This window comes from Salmo salar, chromosome 13 (genome assembly GCF_965601325.2).
Source record: "Salmo salar chromosome 13, fSalSal1, whole genome shotgun sequence".
NCBI lineage: Eukaryota > Metazoa > Chordata > Actinopteri > Salmoniformes > Salmonidae > Salmo > Salmo salar.
This window is the reverse complement of record NC_138303.1, coordinates 62,618,309-62,642,877: the sequence shown is the minus strand read 5'-3', so window position 1 is coordinate 62,642,877 and position 24,569 is coordinate 62,618,309. Positions and strand designations below refer to the sequence as shown.

The window sequence follows — 24,569 nt, the reverse complement described above, 5'->3', positions numbered from 1 at the left end:
GGAGAGACGTTTAATTTTCTATAGTAGAATTCCAGAACTGTTTTCTCAAATCAGAAACTTGGCAGTTAAATGTGGATGTCTGCAGGACGTATACAAACTCTTCAGAGTGGTGCATGAATGTCTCACTAGCTTGTAAACCTCTCACTGATGTTTGCTCATCTCCAATTTGCTCCCCTCCACGGACCTCCTCAGTCCCCTCAAAAGACCCAAGGCTCTCATCTGAGTGAGAAAGGCATACATCCTCATAGCAGAGAATATATCCTTGATATTAAATGACTAGAACGATAGCATAAATATCACAAAGCTGCGTAAGGTTTGTAAACAAGTCTAGTAAACAAGTGCAATTCTCTAACTCCATTATAATGTCCAACTTTGTGGCGCATACAAGAAAGTCAGTGTACTGGAACTTTCATTTCCAACAGACGAAATCACACATGCACATGCACAGGTCTAACGTTACAAAGTCGTTGAATTCCGACTGTGTGAAAGACAGCCAGCACAGAGTAGTTAAAATCAGACTGTGTGCAAGACCAGTCTCTCCACCAGCATTGAGCTCAATTTCAGTTTAACACAGTCCCTTCAGGAAACTCATTTAATATGAATGAGAAGAATTGGAAACTAGATTTGTTTATGTGTTTCAGAAATCAAATAGAATGGCTCAGTTCAAAAGGGAATTCACCCAACCCCTAAACCTATATACAGACCTTATGTCACCCAGCACAACTAGAACACGAGAGCAAAACAGAGTAGTAGCATAACACATGTCCTTCGTCGGCCCCCGTTAAGTCAGCCTGGTAGCGTGGAGCAGGCTGATGGTGAGTCGTGGCAAACATTTGAGGCCAGGGATACAGTATGAACTGTACGACAGGGTGCAAAGGTGTCTATGCATCATCAAAGGTGTTTTTGCGTCAGTACTCAATGGCAACGATGACACGGCGATAAGGACTTGGTTTTGGCAGGACAGAGACTCTTGAGAGCCGGGAGGCGGAAGCACTTACCCAGCAGGTTGATAATGCCTTCATTGTAGGCCGCAAACAGTCGAATGGAATCTTTAAACAGAAGCATGAAAGACGCGTTGATCACTCCATTGGTGAGCTCGTTGGCGTTGACCTGGAGATGGAGGGGGTCCAAAGCAGATTGACAGTCAACCTATCGAGCGCTCATTGGTCTGACTCGCATGGCTCCCAATCCACAGGACAGAGGTAAAGGATCTCAACTACTCAATCGTCGACTATGTTTTTTGCAATACATGAGCTGAAGAGTTTGAGGCCATAGCAATACAACAACTTACAAAATGTCAAGCATTGAAAACTCACGTTGAAGTCAAGTAGCGCATCCATCTGGTTTTGGATAATAGGTATGGTCTTTAGTAACTTCTCTGTGTTCATGGTTCTCATAACGCCATCCGCCCTTGGATAAAGATAATATTCCAATCATTAAGGGCCCAAACCTAGTGGCTTTGGACTGTCATGAATGTGTGTACTAAGCTGAAGCATGCAATTTAAAAGAATGCACTTAGACGCCAAATCAACTCCTAGCCGCTAAACTATATGCACTTGTGGAAGAATAAGCACTATGCCAGAAAAATATCCAAAACACTTCAGGACTCGACTGTACAGTATTTATACAATATAGAGGATGCTAGCTGAGCCTGATGCTATAAGGAAATGTGAATAGAGAATTAAAGTCCTTACCCTCGTTTAACTTTTGTAAAGTCAAAAGCGACTTGTCGATACGACACAGCCTTCTCATTCAGGTAGCGACTATATCTCCTTATGAACGTTGACATGTCATAGCCTGAAAAAGACAATAGGGGAGTTACTCTTTGAGCATCAGGTGCATCTTGATGTACAGTACTAGTCACAAGTTTGGACACTTAATCATTCAAGGGTTTTTCTTTATTTGTACTATTTTCTACATTGTAGAGTAATAGTGAAGACATAAGAACTGTGAAATAACACATATGGAATCATGTAGTAACCCCCCCCCCAAAAAAAAAAAGTGTTAAACAAATAAATATATTTCTCAAAGTAGCCACCCTTTGCCTTGACAGCTTTGCACACTTAGCGTCAAGGTAAAGGGTGGCAAGTAGCCTACACTCAACTGTTTATTAGGGAAAAATAAGGGATGCACTTGAGCTTGAATAAGCCAAGGCACATTCTTCCAATGATTTATGAAAGTTACAACTACTGATTTTTTCGTTGATTTATGTGCTACTTCCCGTCGGACAAATACACAGGCAAACTTCAGGACACTTCAAGTGTGTGTTCCAGTGTTGCAATGATACCAATATCATGATACTTGTGAAAGCTTTACATGGAAAAATAAAACCGGCTGAATTGTACGGCCCTTTGAGGAATACCTGTTTTATGTGAAATAGTATGTGTAATAGCTTGAAACATAAACAAATGGGACTCATAAGGGTGTCACATTTATTTTCCAAGCTATTGGACATTCAGTCCGTTTCCTGAGTTCTTTTTTTCCCCCCGCAATTGCAATACTGAGAATTGTGCCAACACTACTTCAAACAAGGTATGAAAATGACCATGAACTATCATAAACACTGTATGTATAGTAAATATAGTCCCATATTTCTCCTAAAGCAAAGGCCCACCATCTAGTGGATTTCTGTCATGAGCGCTATACTCCAACCTAAATCCAGTCATCATCCTTAAACTGACAGCTCCCCATCCCCCTAACTTACAAGTAACAACTTGACAAAAGGCATTAGGTTATGATTAGGGGCGTTTACACTGCCTTTACACTCCCCCTTGAAAGTCCCACTGGTATGGGCTGCCAGGCATCTTGTTAACATGGAAAACAACCTTAAGTAAATCAATTCTGCTGGGCTTGATGTGAGCTGATTCGGCCATGTTGCCATTTCATTGGGAATAGAGTGGAGGGGAAAAGGATAGAACTGTCTAAAATAACAGTTCTCCGCTTCTAGCATAGTTTGGCAGGTCTCAATATCGCCTGTTGTCGTGTGTACACACACACACACACACACACAGTAGGCAAAAGTTATGGTACGTTGCAGGTTTTGAATAGAGCTGACGTTTCCTTATTCTACATGTCAGATGAGCATGCTTGTTCGAGAAAATAAATTTATATCCGAATGCCTCAAAAAAAGGTGCTAGAGTACACAGGATTTTTTTAAATGTTTGCATTGTAATTTTAGAAACTGTCCATAATATATCTGCCGCTAATAGTGGAATGATATTGTTTCACAGTATTACTTATCTGCCAGTGTTGTGATTGGCTGTGATTGATTTCTTCCGCTGGAGCGGCATCTGTTGTCAAACTGGGAAAGCTGTTCTGACTTTGTCGCTGTGTTATCTAGTGGAAATCGCCCTGTCATTCTACACCAATTCCCTCAATTTCAGTTTCTGTGAGAAAACAAGCACTGAATAGTGTAGGGAATCATTGTACCATCTAAATCCCTGAGAAATATCTTTCCATTAACAAATATCATTTTACAGCTGTTTGAAGCTGGTGGATCAAAACTAAAAAGTTACTTTCGGTTTTGGTCGACCAGCTTCAAACAGCTGTAAAAATATTTATTTTTTCTGGATAACACAGCCAAAGTCAGAACAGCTTTCCTAGTTAAACAGATGCTGCTCCGGTGGGAGAAATCAATACGTGAATATCACAGCCAATCAATCAAAAACACTGGCGGGGTAAGTAATACTGTGAAACACGATCATTCCACGGTTAGCGGTAGATATATTATGGACATTTCCGGAAAACACAATGCACATATTCAAATGTGAAGCACCTTTAAAATATTGGCGCGTGTCACCTCATCCAGTTTAGACGATACTGAACCCGTGATAAAATAGAGGGCTGCAGCAAAGTTTGTGCAGAGCTGACGTGACTCACCTTGCAGGCCACTTTTGTCCAAAAAGTTACTGAGGTTGAAAAGCGTATTCCTTGAAGCCATGTACTGTATAAATCTCTGCAACACAGAAACATGTGTGTGCAAACCTTCAAAGATGGTGAATGCAAATGATTGACTAACAACAATACAAGACAACCACTTTTGAAAATGCATAGCAAATGTTACATAAGAGCCTCCTCAAAAGAAGTAGTATAATACAAATTACACAATTCTGTGGACTGGATATTGCTGACACTTTTCAAACCACTAGTGTTACACGGATTTCAAAAGACCTTAACACCACAGTATTAGTGTTATTTCTGACACTGAATTTAATTTCTTATACGTGAAATCTTTCATGACATATTTAAGAGAGATAGGCATCACAAGGAGTAGCGCATGTTACAATGGCACCATTACCGTATGTATATAGGGATAGGGGTTGAGTTGGAATTCAGAGTGTGTCTGGCATGACGTGCCCCTGGCATGACGTGCCCCTCTGATCACCAAGGAGTCAGATCCATTATATATGGCTCTGCTAGAAGTGTTGAGTTGCAGAGCTCTGGGGTGAAAAAAATCCCCAGGTACAGAATCCTCGCACCCAACCCTAACCATTTGTGCCCCCATACAGGTTTCACTCACCTCGTTACCGTAGACCATGGTGTGGTGGGTGGCGGTGAGAGACTTGAAGACCACCACCCAGCTGGTGCTGGCCGTCCTCTCAAACAACGTGTCTGCCAGCTGGGGGATGTTCACGTTCATCTCATTGGTGCAGTGGATCAAGTCTGGGGGAGAGAGTAGGGGAAACGGTCACTGTAGGGTCTTATTGGCATATTATTGTGTGTGAGTGAGCAAGAGAAAGAGTGTATTTGACTGCATGCAAGTGAGTAAGCGAAGGCGAAAGCGTTGGCAAATGTTATTTTGAACAACCAGTTCCACAGAATCAAGCCGTTGAGGTGAGCTAACAAACTTCTTGGTACAGGCTCTCGTCACTTGGACCCACCAGGTTTGACAGAGCACTAAGTCCTTGTGGTGCTGTTTAGCACAGCCCAGGATAGGTTGCACCCAGTGTTTATATTCAGGCTGTTGTCACAAACGTCTGAGGGTAGCACATGAATCCTGGGCATTATTTAGCCTTTGGCAAGGCTCCCATGCCATCTGGCCTGTAGTGAAAGCCGATGCCTGGCACCTTTCCATCAGTGCCACGAGACTGGTCTCTCATGCCAGATCTCATCAGGTCATTCATACACCCTCTAATACAGGCCTTACACAAGCAGATATTTCTCTCTCTCTAACACACACACACACACACACACAGAAGATGGTCCATTACTGAAAGCTCGAGAGGAAATCTGCTGCTAACACTGATAAGATTTCACCAATCATGTACCATTCTATGACAACACCGTAGCTGGCTGATCAAACATTGAAACACACTGAACAAAAATAAACGCAACAAGTGTTGGTCCCATGTTTCATGAGCTGAAATAAAAGACTCCAGAAAGGTTCCATACGAACTAAAAAAACATTTCTCTTTGTGCACTAATTTGTTTATGTCTCTGTTAGTGAGCATTTCTCCTTTTCCAAGATAATCCATTCACCTGACAGGTGTGGCAAATCAAGAAGCTGACTAAACAGCATGATCAATACACAGGTGCACCTTGTGCAGGGGACAATAAAAGGCCACTAAAGTGTGCAGTTGTCACAACGCCAAAGACGTCTCAAGTTGAGGGAGTGTGCAATTGGCATACTGACCGCAGGAACGTCCACCAGAGCTGTTGCCAGAAGATTGAATGTTATTTTCTCTACCATAAGCCGCCTGCAATGTCATTTTAGAGAATTAGGCACTACGTTAAACTGGCCTCACAACCGCAGACCACGTGTAACCATGCCAGCCCAGGACCTCCACATCCGGCCTCTTCACCTGCGGACTAATCTTAGACCAGCCACCCGGACAGCTGATGAAACTACGGGTTTGCACAACCAAAGAATTTCTGCACAGAAACCGTCTCAGGGAAGCTCATCTGTGTGCTCATCATCCTCACCAGGGTCTTGACCTGACAGCAGTTCGGCGTCGTAACCGACAACAGATTGGCAAATGCTCACCTTCGATGGCCACTGGCATGCTGGAGAAGTGTGCCCTTCACGGGTGAATCCCGGTTTCAACTGTACCAGGCAGATGGCAGATAATCTGATGACACTATTTGTAACACAATCACTTAAGAGTTCAGTTCAGACAGTTGTCAGCCAAGACATATACTGCTCAAAAAAATAAAGGGAACACTTAAACACATCCTAGATCTGAATGAAAGAAATTCTTATTAAATACTTTTTTCTTTACATAGTTGAATGTGCTGACAAAATCACAAAAAGAATCAATGGAAATCCAATTTATCAACCCATGGAGGTCTGGATTTGGAGTCACACTCAAAATTAAAGTGGAAAACCACACGACAGGCTGATCCAACGTTGATGTAATGTCCTTAAAACAAGTCAAAATGAGGCTCAGTAGTGTGTGTGGCCTCCATGAGCCTGTATGACCTCCCTACAATGCCTGGGCATGCTCCTGATGAGGTGGCGGATGGTCTCCTGAGGGATCTCCTCCCAGACCTGGACTAAAGCATCCGCCAACTCCTGGACAGTCTGTGGTGCAACGTGGCGTTGGTGGATGGAGCGAGACATGATGTCCCAGATGTGCTCAATTGGATTCAGGTCTGGGGAACGGGCGGTCCATAGCATCAATGCCTTCCTCTTGCAGGAACTGCTGACACACTCCAGCCACATGACGTCTAGCATTGTCTTGCATTAGGAGGAACCCAAGGCCAACCGCACCAGCATATGGTCTCACAAGGGGTCTGAGGATCTCATCTCGGTACCTAATGGCAGTCAGGCTACCTCTGGCGAGCACATGGAGGGCTGTGCGGCCCCCCAAAGAAATGCCACCCCACACCATGACTGACCCACCGCCAAACCGGTCATGCTGGAGGATGTTGCAAGCAGCAGAACGTTCTCCACGGCGTCTCCAGACTCTGTCACGTCTGTCACATGTGCTCAGTGTGAACCTGCTTTCATCTGTGAAGAGCACAGGGCGCCAGTGGCGAATTTGCCAAACTTGGTGTTCTCTGCAAATGCCAAACGTCCTGCACGGTGTTGGGCTGTAAGAGCAAACCCCACCTGTGGATGTCGGGCCCTCATACCACCCTCATGGAGTCTATTTCTGACCGTTTGAGCAAACACATGCACATTTGTGGCCTGCTGGAGGTCATTTTGCAGGGCTCTGGCAGTGCTTCTCCTGCTCCTCCTTGCACGAAGGCAGAGGTAGCGGTCCTGCTGCTGGGTTGTTGCCCTCCTATGGCCTCCTCCACGTCTCCTGATGTACTGGCCTGTCTCCTGGTAGCGCCTCCATGCTCTGGCCTCTACGCTGACAGACACAGCAAACTTTCTTGCCACAGCTCACATTGTGCCATCCTGGATGAGCTGCACTACCTGAGCCACTTGTGTGGGTTGTAGACTCCACTCCGTCTCATGCTACCACTAGAGTGAAAGCACTGGCAGCATTCAAAAGTGACCAAAACATCACCCAGGAAGCATAGGAACTGAGAAGTGGTCTGTGGTCTCCACCTGCAGAACCACTCCTTTATTGGGGGTGTCTTGCTAATTGCCGATAATTTCCACCTGTTGTCTATTCCATTTGCACAACAGCATGTGAAATTTATTGTCAGTCAGTGTTGCTTCCTAAGTGGACAGTTTGATTTCACAGAAGTGTGATTGACTTGGAGTTACATTGTGTTGTTTAAGTGTTCCCTTTATTTTTTTGAGCAGCGTAGAATAAAACTCAACTTTCAGAGCTTGGGGGTTATTCAATCAAAAGTGGTATACAAGAGTTTGCACACTCACTCTCTCTAGGTGCATTGTAAATGCAAAAGGCTGATTATACAAGCACCAACCTATCTTACATGTAAAACCCATTGAGACCCTGTTCTCGGATTTTCCTTCTCCGTTTCAAGTAACCCTTATGACTTTATGGGGCCGTTCCCGCAATACAATATTCAAAACGATCACTTGGCAAATAACGTCTATAAATACATTTGTGAAATTATTTGTTGTACAAAGCAAATAACTTAACAGATCAAACTTAATATCAGTTAACTAAATGTGGAATTTATACACGTCACAAAAGTCAGTAATAACTAGCCTGCATTTCACTGTAACAAAGTGCTGCCATGTTGACCTACAGTTTGAGTCTGAAGTTTACATACACTTTAGCCAAATACATTTAAAAACTCAGTTATTTACATTTAAGTCATTTAGCAGACGCTCTTATCCAGAGCGACTTACAAATTGGTGCATTCACCTTATGATATCCAGTGGTACAACCACTTTACAATAGTGCATCTAAATCTTTTAGGGGGGGGGGGGGGGGGGGGATTAGAAGGATTACTTTATCCTGTCCTAGGTATTCCTTAACCTGATAGGGCTAGGGGGCAGTATTGACACGGCCGGATAAAAAAACATACCCGATTTAATCTGGTTACTACTCCTGCCCAGTAACTAGAAAATGCATATAATTATTGGCTTTGGATAGAAAACACCCTAAAAGTTTCTACAACTGTTTGAATGGTGTCTGTGAGTATAACAGAACTCATATGGCAGGCAAAAACCTGAGAAGATACTGAACAGGAAGTGGCCTGTCTGACAAGTTGTTGTTCATCTTGGCTCTTTTTATTGAAGACTGAGGATCTTTGCTGTAACGTGACACTTCCTACGGCTCCCATAGGCTCTCAGAGCCCGGGAAAAAGCTGAATGATATCGAGGCAGCCCCAGGCTGAAACACATTATCGCGTTTGGATAGTGGCTGGTCAGAGTACTCAGACTCAGGCATGAGATGTTTTTATTTTCTCTTTTTGTACGTATACACGCTTTCCCGGTCGGAATATTATCGCTTTTTTATGAGAAAAATGGCATAAAAATTGATTTTAAACAGCGGTTGACATGCTTCGAAGTACGGTAATGGAATATTTAGAATTTTTTTGTCACGAAATGCACCATGCTCGTCACCCTTATTTACCCTTTCGGATAGTGTCTTGAAAGCACGAACAAAACGCCGCTATTTGGATATAACAATGGATTATTTGGGACCAAACCAACATTTGTTATTGAAGTAGAAGTCCTGGGAGTGCATTCTGATGAAGAACAGCAAAGGTAATAACATTTTTCTTATAGTAAATCTGACTTTGGTGAGTGCTAAACTTGCTGGGTGTCTAAATAGCTAGCCCTGTGATGCCGGGCTATCTACTTAGAATATTGCAAAAAGCTATTTTAAAATCGGACATATCGGACATATCTGCATCTATAATTCTTTAAATAATTGTTATGCTTTTTGTGAAAGTTTATCGTGAGTAAATTAGTAAATTCACCGGCAGTGTTCGGTCGGAATGCTAGTCACATGCTAATGTAAAAAGCTGGTTTTTGATATAAATATGAACTTGATTGAACAAAACATGCATGCATTGTATAACATAATGTCCTAGGGTTGTCATCTGATGAAGATGACAACAACTACAGACCAGTATCCCTTCTTTCTTTTCTCTCCAAAACTCTTGAACGTGCCGTCCTTGGCCAGCTCTCCTGCTATCTCTCTCAGAATGACCTTCTTGATCCTAATCAGTCAGGTTTCAAGACTGGGCATTCAACTGAGACTGCTCTTCTCTGTGTCACGGAGGCTCTCCGCACTGCTAAAGCTAACTCTCTCTCCTCAGCTCTCATCCTTCTAGACCTATCTGCTGCCTTTGATACTGTGAACCTGGTGGGGTTTCAGGTGTCTCCGGAAGGTGGTGATTGACTCCGCTGTCCTGGCGTCGTGAGGGAGCTTGTTCCACCATAGGGGTGCCAGAGCAGCGAACAGTTTTGACTGGGCTGAGCGCGAACTGTGCTTCCTCAGAGGTAGGGGGGCCAGCGGTGGATGAGCGCAGTGCCCTCGTTTGGGTGCAGGGACTGATCAGAGCCTGAAGGTACGGAGGTGCCGTTCCCCTCACGGCTCCGTAGGCAAGCACCATGGTCTTGTAGCGGATGCGAGACACAGTTATTCCCAATTTCTGACATTTATCCTAGTAAAAATTCCCTGTCTTAGGATCACCACTTTACTTTAAGAATGTAAAATGTCAGAATAAGTGTAGAGAGAATTATTTTATTTCTTTCATCACATTCCCAGTGGGTCAGAAGTTTACATACACTCAATTAGTATTTGGTAGCAGTGCCTTTAAATTGTTTAACTTGGGTCAAATGTTTTGGGTAGCCTTCCACAAGCTTCCCACAATAGGTTGGGTGTATTTTGGCCCATTCCATCTGACAGAGCTGGTGTAACTGAGTCACGTTTGTAGGCCTCCTTGCTCACACACGGTTTTTCAGTTCTGCCCACAAATTCTCTATAGGATTGAGGTCAGGGCTTTGTGATGACCACTCCAATACCTTGACTGTTGTCCTTAAGCCATTTTGCCACAACTTTGGAAGTATGCTTGGGGTCATTATCCATTTGGAAGACCCATTTGCGACCAAGCTTTAACTTCCTGACAAATGTCTTGTTGCTTCAATATGTCCACATCATTTTCCATCCTCATGATGCCATCTATTTTGTGAAGTGCACCAGTCCCTCCTGCAGCAAAGCACCCCCACAACATGATGCTGCCACCCCCGTGCTTCACGGTTGTGATAGTGTTCTTCGGCTTGCAAGCCTCCCTCTTTTTCCTCAAAATATAACGATGGTCATTATTAGAGGTCGACTGATTAATCGGAATAGCCGATTAGAAGTTCTCATAACAAATGGAAATCGTTTTTCTTTTACACTTTATTTAACTAGGCAAGTCAGTTAAGAACACATTTTCAATGATGGCCTAGGAACGGTGGGTTAACTGCCTTGTTCAGGGGCAGAACGACAGATGTTTACCTTGCCAGCTCTGGGATTCAATCTTGCAACCTTACGGTTAACTAGTCCAACGCTCTAACCACCTGCTTTACATTGCACCCCACGAGGAGCCTGCCTGTTACGCAAATGCAGTAAGAAGCCAAGGTAAGTTGCTAGCTAGCATTAAACTTAAGTTATTTAAAAAAAAAAAAAAAAAATAAAAAAAAAGTAGTTAACTACACATGGTTGATGATATTACTAGTTTATCTAGTGTGTCCTGCGTTGCACATGATCGATGCGGTGCGCATTCGCGAAAAAGGACTGTCGTTGCTCCAACGTGTACCTAACCATAAACAATGACTTTCATAAAATCAATACACAACTATATATTTTTAAACCTGCATATATAGTTAAGATTGCCTGCTAACATGAATTTCTTTTAACGAGGGAAATTGTGTCACTTCTCTTGCGTTCATTGCACGCAGAGTCAGGGTATATGCAACAGTTTGGGCCGCCTGGCTCGTTGCGAACTAATTTGCCTGAATTTTACGTAATTATGACATAACATTGAAGGTTGTGCAATGTAACAGGAATATTTAGACTTAGGGATGCCACCCGTTAGATAAAATACGGAACGGATCCGTATTTCACTGAAAGAATAAACGTTTTGTTTTCGAGATGATAGTTTCCTGATTCGACCATATTAATGACCTAAGGCTCGTATTTCTGTGTGTTATTATGTTATAATTACGTCTATGATTTTATCGAGCAGTCTGTCCTTTTTGTTTAATCAGACCAGAGGACATTTCTCCAAAAAGTACGATCTTTGTTCCCATGTGCAGTTGCAAACCGTAGTCTGGCTTTTTTTAATGGTGGTTTTGGAGCAGTGGCTTCTTACTTGCTGAGCAGCCTTTCAGGTTAAGTCGATATAGGACTCATTTTACTGTAGATATAGATCATTTTGTACCTGTTTCCTCCAGCATCTTCACAAGGTCCTTTGCTGTTGTTGTGGGATTGATGTGCTTTTCGCACCAAAGTACGTTCATCTCTAGGAGACAGAACACGTCTCCTTCCTGAGCGGTATGACGGCGGCATGATCCCATGGTGTTTATACTTGCATACTATTGTTTGTACAGATGAACGTGGTACCTTTAGGCATTTGGAAATTGCTCCCAATGATGAACCAAACTTGGAGGTCTACAATTGTTTTTCTGAGATCTTGGCTGATTTCTTTTGCTTGACATCACGGGAAAATCAAAGAGGCAATGAGTTTGAAGGTAGCCTTGAAATACATCCACAGGTACACCTCCAATTGACTCAAATGATGTCAATTAGCCTATCAGAAGCTTCTTAAGCCATGACATCATTTTCTGGAATTTTCCAAGCTGTTTAAAGGCACAGTCAACTTAGTGTATGTAAACTTCTGACCCACTGGAATTGTGATACAGTGAATTATAAGTGAAATAATCTGTCTGTAAACAATTGTTGGAAAAATTACTTGTGTCATGCACAAAGTAGATGTCCTAACCAACTTGGGAAAACTAGTTAACAAAAAATTTGTGGAGTCGTTGAAAAACAAATTTTAATGACTACAACCTAAGTGTATGCTAACTTCTGACTTCAACTGTATATATTTTTCCTTATATTTATATCCATGTCTGACATATTCAATCAATTCCTATCCCAGTCTGCTGTTCCCCCGTGCTTCAAGAGGGCCACCATTGTTCCTGTTCCCAAGAAAGCTAAGGTAACGGAGCTTAACGACTAGCACTCACTTCCATCATCATGACGTGCTTTGAGAGACTAGTCAAGGATCATATCACCTCCATCCTACCTGACCCCCTAGACCTACTCCAATTTGCTTACCGCCCCAATTGGTCCACAGACGACGCAATCACACTGCCTTAATCCATCTGGACAAGAGGAATACCTATGTAAGAATGCTGCTCATCGATTACAGCTCAGCATTTAACACCATAGTACCCTCCAAACTCGTCATTAAGCTCGAGACCCTGGGTCTCGACCCCGCCCTGTGCAACTGGGTCCTGGACTTTGACGGGCCGCTCCTAGGTGGTGAGGGTAGGAAACAACATCTCCACCCCGCTGATCCTCAACACTGGGGCACCACAAGGGTGTGTTCTCAGCCCTCTTCTGTACTCCCTGTTCACCCATGACTGCGTGGCCATGCACGCCTCCAACTCAATCATCAAGTTTGCAGACGCCATCATCCAGAAGGCGAGGTCAGTACAGGTGCATCAAAGCTGGGACCGAGAGCCTGAAAAACAGCTTCAATGTCAAGGCCATCAGACTGTTAAACAGCCATCACAAACATTGAGTGGCTGCTGCCAACATACTGACTCAAATCTCTAGCCACTTTAATAATCAAACATTTATTACATACAATTTATCACTAGTCACTATAAACAATCTTCACATACCCTACATTATTCATCTCATATGTATATATTGTACTCTATACCATCTACTGCATCTTGCCTATGCCTCACGGCCATCGCTCATCCATATATTTACATGCATGTATTCAATCCTTTCCATTTGTGTGTTTAAGGTAGTAGTTATAAAATTGTTAGATTACTTGTTAGCTATTACTGCACAGTCGGGAACTAGAAGCAAAAGCATTTCGCTACACTCGCATTAACATCTGCTAACCATGTGTATGTGACCAATACAATTTGATTTGAAATTTGATTTGACTGGCACACCCCTATGTGTAGTAGAGTGGAAACTGACCATCTATTCACAGGAAGTATTAAAAGCCATAAAAACCCATTTATGGGCAGAATTCAGAAGATGCTAGTCAACCTGAGCATAGCACCTCGTGGTAGACAAAATACAGATGGTAATTGAGTCTTGCATAGCTGTACACCATAAATCTTGCATTCGCTCTGTTAACATCTGGGAGACACTACCGTCAGAAAGTTGGCTTCAGCCACAGCAGAGGAAGAGGACAAAAACTAGAGCCTACTAAAATGGCTGGGATTACTCTTGGAACTACTAGCGAACAGACTTTCATTGTTTATCACCATTCTAGTTAATGGAGCGTTTCTGAAACCCTTTGATTCTGACTCCCAACATCTACCAAGCTATTGGTTCTAGTAAAAATGTTTTAAAAAGTGTTTAAATTAGGCCAAACTTATACTGAGTCTGATTTATAAACAGGCTGAATTGAGCAAAATGCCTGACACAATGGTTCAAAAAGAGAGCCAGGCGTAGCAAAGTCCAGCAACTTAAATTGCAGTTTCACTCCATAAAGCAAACCAAGACCAATTTGCATGTTCTCTCATCTGACCCATGTATTCCAGGCAGTCAGTCTGATTCTATGAAACTTCCCCAAAAAATGTCACGCTTGAATTCAGAGATTTTGTACGTGTACAGTAAGCACTGCAATCATGTACATAACAATCAATCATAAATCTCACGCAACAGATATAGGGTCTCATGAGACCAGCCTCTCTAACCAAAATAACATGGTTGGTGATTTGTCTGTTATTTTAGTTACCCAACCAAGTTTTAACCACCGGTCTCTTTGTAAAACACCACCAGGCTGAAAATCCTAGAAGGCCTTCAGACTTTACTCTAGTGCTAAATCACAATGAAAGAGTACAGATAAGACAAGTCAGTCTTGGTGACTCACTATGGACCTGCAGCAAACAAGACTAAAAAAAACAAAATGGCAGCAAGTGTCATATCAGCACTGTGCAAATTGAGCTTTTCACATCAGCACTGATTTTGGCAAAGATGTCATCTGAAATTGCAAAGGTCTCAAATCCAAAGCATGAAAAAGGAAGGGAGTGCAAAGAACAAGCTGGTGGGAATCAGACAAGGCTCTATTCTGAATACTTTGTGGTTTGGGAGGGTTGTGTGGAAAGTTTAAAAATGAAAAGCATGACAAAAGGATTCCAGTAATGACAAACCACGATATTTTGGGTAGAGAGACTGCATTGCCAATGTCTGCAAAAGAGCCTGCATCAGCAGCTGTAGCCACATGTCAAGTCTTAATTAAAATATATGAAATAGAGTGAAAATGATTACTAAACTTCATAGAAAATAAAAGCTAGGTCACTTTCATAAGCTACTGTATATCATTTATTTGCAATCAATTCATAAATAATTATAATGCATGCGATTCATGAGTCCAGATTTAGTGTGATGACATGAACTGCTATGGAATGCTTATGCAGTGGTTGACCTGGACCTCCTGTTGAAAGTGTTTCTTCCCCGCACCATTTTCTCAGTCGTCGGTCATTGAGTCAACACACATTTATTCCAATTGCAAGGGTCAAGGGCTTGTACATAGGTCAAACGCACTGTAGCTAAGGGTATTTAATAGCCATTACATGTTAGTGATGACATGGTCGGGGCAGCTGACGGGAATTGAAAGCATTAAAATTAACTAAACAGTCCAATAAAAAGTAGAAGCCCCCTCCATGCGGAACTCTGGACAAGTTAGCAATGATTGGAATGCAATGGCCAAGGCATTTCCCTCGTATTCCCTTGAGAGTTCTTTAATTAACACACCAGATTAAGGGCCAAACATGCAAGGAACAGACTTGATGGCTTCAGCAAACAGTTCCAATAAGCTCAGCAGAACACAAGGTTTACAGGGGGAAGATTATAATAATGAAGTCCTTTTATTTCCCACTTATTGTAAAAAAATAAATAAATGGGTAGCATTAATTACCCCAAAACACTTCCTGCCTCTGGCAGAACCCAAATCTAGCCTATAAGTACAACTGTTTGACAGAAGATTTTTTTTTTAAATGTTTAAAAAATAAAAAATAAAAAAATAAAAAAAAACACATGAAGTGTACAGTTTTGCGTTACGAGCCTTTTTGAAGAGACATATGCCACCCATAAACATGAGCTTGGAGGACACCATAGTGAAGCTATAGGCCTACAAGGGTTCAACATCTAAATAAAGAGTAATTTGTGGTACAACTAACTGCTTGTCGACGACTGAATTTCAAAAACTAGGCTTGAGTTTGAAGAACATGTCGCAAGAAGTGGATTTCTTTTGGTTGGAAGGTAGACAAGTTCATTTAGAAAGTTGAGTTGAATCATTTTGTGGAAGACATTTTCAAATTACACAAAAACTGTGCATACTTGAAATGCCATAAGCCAAAGACCAATTTGTCAAATCATCGCAGCACTCTATTCAAATGGTGTGCGGGGAGTAGGGCTGGGGCGATATGGCCAAAATATCATATGGTCTTTTTCAAATTTTTGACACCATTTTATGATTTTGGTTAATAAAAATTCTACATTTGCTTTAAGAGTAGTGTGTGACCCTAGGGTGGCAACATATACATTCTAAATTATTTCAATGGGTCCATTTCCATTCTGATTGAACAGTATAAAACAATTCAACTTCAACCTAAATAATTTCCTGCATTTCCTGCACATTTGAGGTCATTTCCACGATATGGGCAAAAATACTAGGCCTTATTTTTAACCAAATGTTGCAATTGCGATTTAGGTCAAAGCACTTGAGTGAACTTTTGGAATCATGGAAATAGAATGTTTATAATTCTATAGTTAGAATATGAATAGTGGCCACTTTGAATACAGTGTTTGACATGACAACGAATGAAAATGCCATGGACGAGTTACTGCTCTGACTCAGTACTTTTATTAGCAAGTTAGCTAGCATGATTTAGCTTAGTTTGTATTTGCTTAGCAAGTTATCTGTTTGCAGATGTAAGAAACACAAACTAATATTGTAACTATAGAACGCTTGTGGATTTATATTAAGATCAAATTGTAAACATTGTTGTATTGACCATGCAGACTGAACACACGTGTCTCGTGGTCGAGGAACAACAAATGCGCTCCTTGAGTAACAGGGGGTGGGACTAGGTCTGTGTGGAAAGCGGCGTGGAGAGAGAGCAGAGAGGGATACCCAAGTAGCAAAGTAAACTATAAAAATGGACGTTACACACGGCGTATCACATTTAACTAACATTCAAATACAGTTATAGAAGGTAAAGTAAAAACCCAAACCGGTCCGTGCATCAATACCGGTATATAGTAAAATACGGTATACCGCCCAGCCCTAGTGGGGAGACAATACGCTTTCATAATCAATCACAGGAAGCCGATCAAAAGGGTATTACTATTTTCCTACCCTCCCAAACAATCAGCTCCCTGGTATTTTTGGAATACATACATTAAATATATACACACACACACATACATAAATCAACATCCTGCCCGACTGTTGACACTCAGGAAGTGAGTTTATTTCCCAAGCCTGCGGTGTAGTGGAGGGTAAAGAACAGAACCAAAGTTTACGTACCTTTCTTTTTTTTTTACTTTACCCATCCATTGCGAATATATGCATTGAAAATGTTGGGCGTTAATTTATTCACTGCAAATGGCAATCAGTGTTAACCCACACAAAAAAACTACAAAAAAAGTTGCACTTCCCTAAACATGGCATTGATGTAGCATACAGCTTTGAATCAAGGCTCTACCTCCTCCAGTAAATATATATCAGGCAGAACAGCAGCAGTTAACACGATCGTCAATTCATTTGAAGAGGATTCCCCGCCCTTTTAGAATTTTCATTCCAATTCATTTTCTGAAATTGTAGAGGGATATGTTCCAGGAGAGTACAATTAGGTTAGTTCACTACATGATCTTGCAGTTGACAGATGCAAGACGATTAAAGTGCATTGAAAAATTCTCAGCTAGAGTAGTCGATGGCTCTTTCAAGGTCTGCGTTTGCATCAGTGGCATTTGTAACCAGTTTGCTTTTTTCCTCTATATTAGGGACCAGCTCTACACAGCATATGGATGATATGATACAATCATTTTAAAATGATTGAGTTGACCATGCTAAAAGTATTCAGTGACCACAACACGGGTATAGTAAGACTAGAGAGGGTCAATCTTTAAAAATCTTGCCAAAGATCCTGAACTCAAGGCAAACTGCCCACTTCACTTCATTGTAGACAAATGGCTAATGAGGTTAATCTATGAGATGGGCAAATAGAGATAAAAATCAAGCTCGGAATATGGAGGTTAAAGAATGAGTATTTGATGGTAGTGCCTGGTTTGCAGCTTTGAATCATGACACTGAATCGCAAAAGGCTTTTCAGAGTTACAGTGGGCTCCATTCAGTGGGGCAGGCTGTGTCAGCACTCTTTTTGAGGGACTGTCATTCGATGCCACTGCGGTCACATGCTCTGAGTGGGCTGCGTTCTGCAGGGGAGTTGGGGGGGGTTAAGGGTGAACCTGTGGCAGAGCCTCTCATGCTGCATGTGTTAGCGTGTCCTCTGGCCTGACCCAACTGACTGCGACCTCAGTCGTTACTGGGCAGAATGGTAGGCATTAAGTGGTTCACATTCAGTGCTTCAGAGGACAATTCATACACCCAATGAAGGCTCCCCATCTATAACACAAGCAAAATAAATGGCGTCTTCATGGCAGTCTTTCAACAACAAATAAGTTGGGCTCTGGGCCTTTACTTGTCCTGTATTAGCGGACCAATATAGCCATCTGTAGCGGCTTCCCACCCAAACATCTTCCCGCGGCAATGCTTCATGGCACCTTTACACAGTTATTACCATAGCTAAAAGTGGGTCCAATTCAACCAATCCCATCAGTACCAATCCTCCTTGTGCTTTAGGAGTCCACATTTTGAATCCATGTAGGCTTAGTCAACATGCAATGTTAACTCAAATGCATAGAAATCTAACATGCTTCCTTGCTCAGCAGCATATGGTTGTCTCCATTTCAAATACAGATCAAAAACCAGAAAAAGAGCTATGGGGCACTGAAGTGCTTGAGGGTTCCACTCCACACACTGCTGAGGTTTGAAACCTACGTGGATCATGCCCCTTACCCTCAGCAGATTCTAGGGAGCATCATGTTGCAGGATTGACTCACAAGTCAAGCTCACAGAATAAGCTTGGATCCTATAGAACACGCTTGCTCAGTAATCAGCATTACCACATGCACAGAGAGGAGAGATGCCCTCACAACTTCACATTGTTCTAAAATGACCTTTTACATTTCTGGTTAATTATCCAACTGAAACCCACTCCTACTCAGGGCCTTAAGTAGGAGATGGTTGAGTGTTCATGTGACATAACACCTTGTCCCATGCAGCTAACCTCTATTGTGATGCAAATAGGTCCAGGAACCAAAACAAGTGTTTTGTACAATACAGATATTGTAGGCTTACATTATAATCAAAGTAACAAGATCAGGTAAACTCATGCTTCCTAGTTTCAGTCTCACTAACACACCCAATAATCGGACAACCTTTTTTAGTAAAGTAGCTACAATACAACATGGATACCTGGTATTTGCATTTTCATAGGAAAGTCAGTGTTGAGGTTTCCTTCCCCCAAAAAAGTGTGCTGAACCTAGATCTGTGTCCAGATCATTTGGACCACTGAGGTACTGTCAGGTGATTGCTACCACGCCACCCAGCTACTGTCTCCGAGGGACTATCGTATCTACTCCCTCCTGTGTGATTACTTTGGTTAAGGGCATGTATTGAGAGTTTTATGCCTGAGCTCGAATAAGAAATTAAGATTTCAAAGTAAATTCCTTCTGGAAATAAACAAGGTTTAACTTTCATCATCATGTTTCCCCAATGGTAAAGAACTTTGCACAAACACAAATGCCGCAATCAAAAGGGAACAATTTCAAATGGAATTCCAGGCATGCTGACTCACTGAAGGAAGGTGACGTTATAGTCAAGTACAAAGGTCCTCATCACAGACTTAAAAAGTTATTTAACAAAAAAATAAAAAAATTATTGTTCACCAAATGTAGCCATCATATCAAGTGGCAGGTGATGTATATTTCCAAACTTCCCACATTACCTCATTATGATCACACATCCTGTTTTGGGATGCAAAACAAGTTTAGTGACACAATGACAAAATAAATGTTCCATTTACAGTGGTTTAAAAGTCCCTAAAGCATCAGATAGACTACACTCGTGATTGACCCTTGCACTTTGGGATGGACAGAAATGGGTTAGCGTAAAAGCAATTAAACCATAAAATCCCTAACATGCAATAAAATGGCAGTCTTTTTCCCTCTCTATAAATAGATGAGTGCAATATTGAGTTAAGTAAGTTGCACCGATTACAACAAACTGGAAACTAAAGTGATAGCTCTATATTTCAAATTGCAAGAGCAGTCATCTCGGAGCAAATTTTACACCTGCTCTTAACCAAATTAGACCAGAAAACAAGAGCAGGCTCATAGTGTGGAAAAGACAACAGCTTGACCTTTGCACATTTTGTTCCCCTTTCTGGTAACTGTTAAGTCTCAAAGTTGTTTATTTAAAAAGGCCGTGTTAAAGAATGCGGACACTGGCCGGAAACCCAACCCAAATCAAAGGAGCTAAGAGAAGGGGGCCATATCTTGCGTACAAATCAGACCGGAAGGGAGCTAGACACACCACTGCCATTTCGGTCTGAGGAAACGCCAACTCCAAGTGCTACCAGCCCTCCTGAATACCTCCAACCTTTGTGACATTCCTGCTCCGCTCCTGCCACCCCCAGACTACAAAAGGAGCCTCGAGGCCCTCCCCAGCAGCCTCCTTATCAAGGAGAGGCCAATCAAGAAGCTTTCTAGGGACAGGAGTTAGTGAGGTATGGCCTCTACACACTTTTAGGTTCGAGTTTCAGACATGCCCTTCAAAACCCCCGTCAAACACCACACATGACATTTCTTATTACGGAGCCAATGCTAAAAATAGTGCCCAGCAGGAAATTGGTTTCAGTCTCTAGTCACCAAAACCGAGACGTATGCAAATAAGCAGCATGGTGTGACCAACTATTGATGTGGCAATGCCTGCAGTCAACCTGCTTCAGCACTGATGCTAGGGCACTGAGAATGACCCAGAATTAAAACCCATTAAACGGGAGTAACCCGACACGGCAAGGGCAGACACCAGGAAGAGACGGAATAAACTTGATGAAAAACCAACCTAGACTGAGTCTGAACAAATTTTACCACCACCATAAATCAGGATACAATCGAAAAGGGTAATGCTAATGCCAACTTACAACCTGTTCAGCCATTGAGAAGGCTGGCTATTGTCATTGCAAATAGTCACTAACGGAAAGTGGTTCTGCTGGTGACTAAATCTGTTGGCCATAAATACTTGATACCTCCAGTTTTTCATGAACTGGACTTGATGCGCTCTTATGTAGGTGTTATTTTTGTGCGTTAACATGCAATCACAACATAAGCCTTTTCCTTTCCAACAAACTGAACCACCGCTAATGTCATTGAGACCTGCTTGTGCCTTTTTTCTCTTTCACCAGCCACACTCCTTGCAACATTACAAGTGGTTGTTTTCTGATGAACTATTTCTTCTTGGAAAATACTTATCACATAGATCTGCAACATATAACAAAAGCCCACCAACTTTCCAGGTATCCCCCAAAAAAACAGAAGAACCTAGGCATGTCTGCAAAGCACATGCGTCGGTGGTACGTTGAGGTCCCCCATTGTTTTAACACAGTAAAAGGTGTGGACAGGTTGAGGAGCTTTAAGATTAAGTTCACTTGATTTGTCAATGGCGAAGGTACATGGAGATATCAGGATTCAGATATGACGTAATTGTTTCAGCACAATCCACAGAATTTTGCCGCTAAGGCGCGCAACATGGTTCAATGCATCAATATATCAGCATAGTCTACCTTTTCAGTTTTTCAAATTGCCAGCGTCTTATGGCTCAAATTGGGATCATGTATACTGTGCTAATCTCTTTTTTTTTTTTTTTTTTTTTTTTTTTTTAAATGTGTAGAGTAAGAGAGCGCCATGAACAATAGAGCAAACTTAGTAAACGAGGCAATTCCGGTAAGTGCATGGAGGACGCCATATTTATGCACCTCTGCTACTGTGAATTAGGGTAATCCCGGGTTATCAGACCCTGCTTTCGAATCCTGGTCTGGAGGTGGGTCTGACCCTGGTTTTATCTCAAATCAAATACATTTTCATTTGTCACATACGTCGAATACAACAGGTGTTAATAAAATAATTACTAAATAAACGAAAGTGTTTTATTTTTATCGAATCAATTAAAAAGTAACAAGAAATGTACATAATAACGAGACTATGTACAGGGGGTACCGGTACCGAGTCAATGTGCGGGGATACAGGTAATTTGTAAAGTGACTATGCATAAATAATAAACAGCAAGTAGCAGCAGTGTAAAATCAAAAGTGAGGTGGGGGGTGGGTGTCAATGTAAATAATCCGGGTGGCCATTTGATTTGTTGTTCAGCAGTCTATTTGGGGAGCACTGGATTTATGGGGCGGCAGGTAGCCTAGCAATTAGAGGCGCAAGCCAGAAACCAGAGGGTTGCCAGTTCAAATTCTAGGTCTGACAGAAAAAAATCAGATGGGAAGTGAGCTGGCAACTGGAGGGCTGCTGGTATCAAATCCTAGATGCTGTCATTATGGGATATTGTGTGTAGATTGATGAGGAAACATATTTATATAACCCATTTTAGAATAAGGCTGTAACGTAACAATTTTGAAAAAGTCAAGGGGTCTGAATACTTAGCGAACGCAGAGTATATGCGTGTCTTTTGGAGGGGTTGGGATAAAGCGCAAGTCAAATTTTGGTTGGATTCAGAAGGAAGAACCTGGGTAGGTAGCCTGTTGTATTAGGGACTTTAAATAGAGCAAAACATCACTGCAGTACTCTGATGACATGCTTCAATAGAAAATATTTATAGTGAGAAATCACTTCCATCCCTTTATGTAGATCGTTCTCCTACACATACATTACTCAAATATACCAACACATGGTTGGATTAAGTAGAGTTCTAATTTCAGTCATTCCTTCCCAGATTACTTGCCTGATTCAGTGTTTATTTTATTGTGAATTATGTGCATGCAAGTTGATTTCACAATGCTCATGAACCATATAACATGGGTGTGGTATAAGGTGTGGTGCATTGTGGTCTGGTCACAAAGATCCCATGGTACTTATCACAAGAGTAGGGGGTGTGAACCTGTGTTGCTGCTTTATTCCCAACCATCATGGCCACCTAGGCCAAGGCTAATGGTCCCCTGATCCCTAATAGGCATAAATCACTCCTCACTGTGATAGCTGGGTCTTATCAATAGGCGCCAAAAAGGGGAAAAACTGACAGAATTAAAAACTGTGACTCAACTATGGTCAAATGTCAGGAAGTGCATAGGGTATGTACTTTACATGCCTAGTCAGACTATCTTGCGGGCAATGACACTAAAAGTTACGTTTCTGTTGAGGTTCCCCATTTAACGACAAAAGAACGCAGTCAGCCAAAAATACTGGGAGGAGAAACCCTCTGATAACGTCTAGGTTCGCTGAGCAGACGATCATGTAGGGACACTCAATGGACAGTAAATTGCCTGTGAACAAGTAAAGTCACTATTGAAAGGAGATAAAAATGGACCATGCACGTCTCAATAGAAGCCAGCATAAAGGAATTAGAGCAGTTATCAGATTTATATTAAATAATCGCATTATATATAATTTTATTATAACCATCATCCTTCGTAGAAGTCAAACCATTTCTTGAAAAGTTTAAAAACGTTACAATAAATAGTAGCCTATGACGTGATTGTAATCCAGTTAATCTCATTGTTTACATCCCAAGCACGTGCCAAGGCTAATTTCAATTGAAAATTGACAGCATGACATCTGACTCGAATTTAGGGTAATTATAGAACATTTCTAGATAATCTCGCATCGTTTCATAGGTAGGCTAACATCAGACAAGAACTACTTGATTATAGCCTACGGGTCAGTTTATATTCGTAGGCCTCAGCCAGAGACCAAACAATTTCTAACGAATACATACGCTTCATCAAACGCTGCATTGTTGCAACTCACCGACATATTGATACTTACAATCTAAATGTTTCTTTTTCGGACCCATAATTTCATGCGTAGTCGCCTTGCACACAGTTTTTGCCACCGCAGATCCGGTAACACTGTGTTGAGCTGCGGTTATCCTGTCCGTAATGCTTTGCCCAGACATCTTCGCACTTCTGTATTAAGATATAGAACAAATGTTTTAAATCCTGTGGAATCGCTATTGTCCTCTGTAGCTTCCACAGTTCTGCCACATGACACAAAATAAAGACGAGAAAAATGAGACGGCAGGAACGTTACTCTTGAAGCTAAATCCCAGGGTGATATGCAGCCCACATCCACGATTTTGAGGGTGAAATTGAAGTTTGGTTGTATATTATATTGGATACAAACCTAGAGTTTTTACTTCTTGTCAATTCCGAATGAGCTCTCTCTCCAAACAAAGTCTTTCTCACACACTAACTGACTCCCCCTCTCTCGCACTGACTGAGTCTCGCTTTAGTTCCCACTGAATAAGTCTGTGCTCTTTTCTACTTCGCCTCCCCCTGCTGGCTCTAATGGGCTGGAGGCTTGCAGGAAAATGGCGGGTCTGATTCCTCCAGGGACAGGCTATAGCCTATCAGAAAGGAAGACACGAAGCAGCAGGGTCAACTCCACCCAGAATCTGTCCAGGCAGATTGAGGGCGCGTTCCTGTGCCCAGTGATGCCAATTTAGCAATTTTGTTGCTAGATTTAGCAACTTTTCAGAGTACCCTGGCAACTTTTTTTTTCAAACAGCACCTATCAACAAATTTAGCTACTTTAAAAAATGTATTTGTAACTTTTAGAAACTTTTGAAAAGTCACACAAACTCTAAAATGCCCGCATTTTCCCTATAAATGACACAAAAACGATTTTCTCTGTCACACTCAGTCATAACACACGAAA

The 24,569-nt window shown here is 41.9% G+C and overlaps 1 protein-coding gene across 25 annotated transcripts in view; it reads right to left on the bottom strand.

Annotated features, from left to right (window-relative positions):
- The window catches only part of picalma (phosphatidylinositol binding clathrin assembly protein a), a 57,769-nt gene extending 33,527 nt beyond the window's left edge, over positions 1-24,242 (bottom strand). For 5 of the 25 annotated variants that reach the window (XM_014136900.3, XM_014136917.3, XM_045693420.2 and 2 more), the window contains exons 1-6: positions 23,679-24,192; positions 4,520-4,662; positions 3,880-3,955; positions 1,695-1,797; positions 1,317-1,410; positions 999-1,110 (exon numbers count right to left, since the gene is read on the bottom strand). In XM_014136900.3, coding sequence (XP_013992375.1) covers positions 999-1,110; positions 1,317-1,410; positions 1,695-1,797; positions 3,880-3,955; positions 4,520-4,662; positions 23,679-23,808 — 658 coding nt within the window. In that variant the 5' untranslated portion in view covers positions 23,809-24,192. Of the gene's footprint in view, positions 1-998; positions 1,111-1,316; positions 1,411-1,694; positions 1,798-3,879; positions 3,956-4,519; positions 4,663-23,678 lie in introns of all 25 variants that reach the window. The other 20 variants (XM_014136897.3, XM_014136895.3, XM_014136899.3 and 17 more) reach the window with 9 other exon arrangements.
- Between the last annotated feature and the right edge of the window lie 327 nt (positions 24,243-24,569).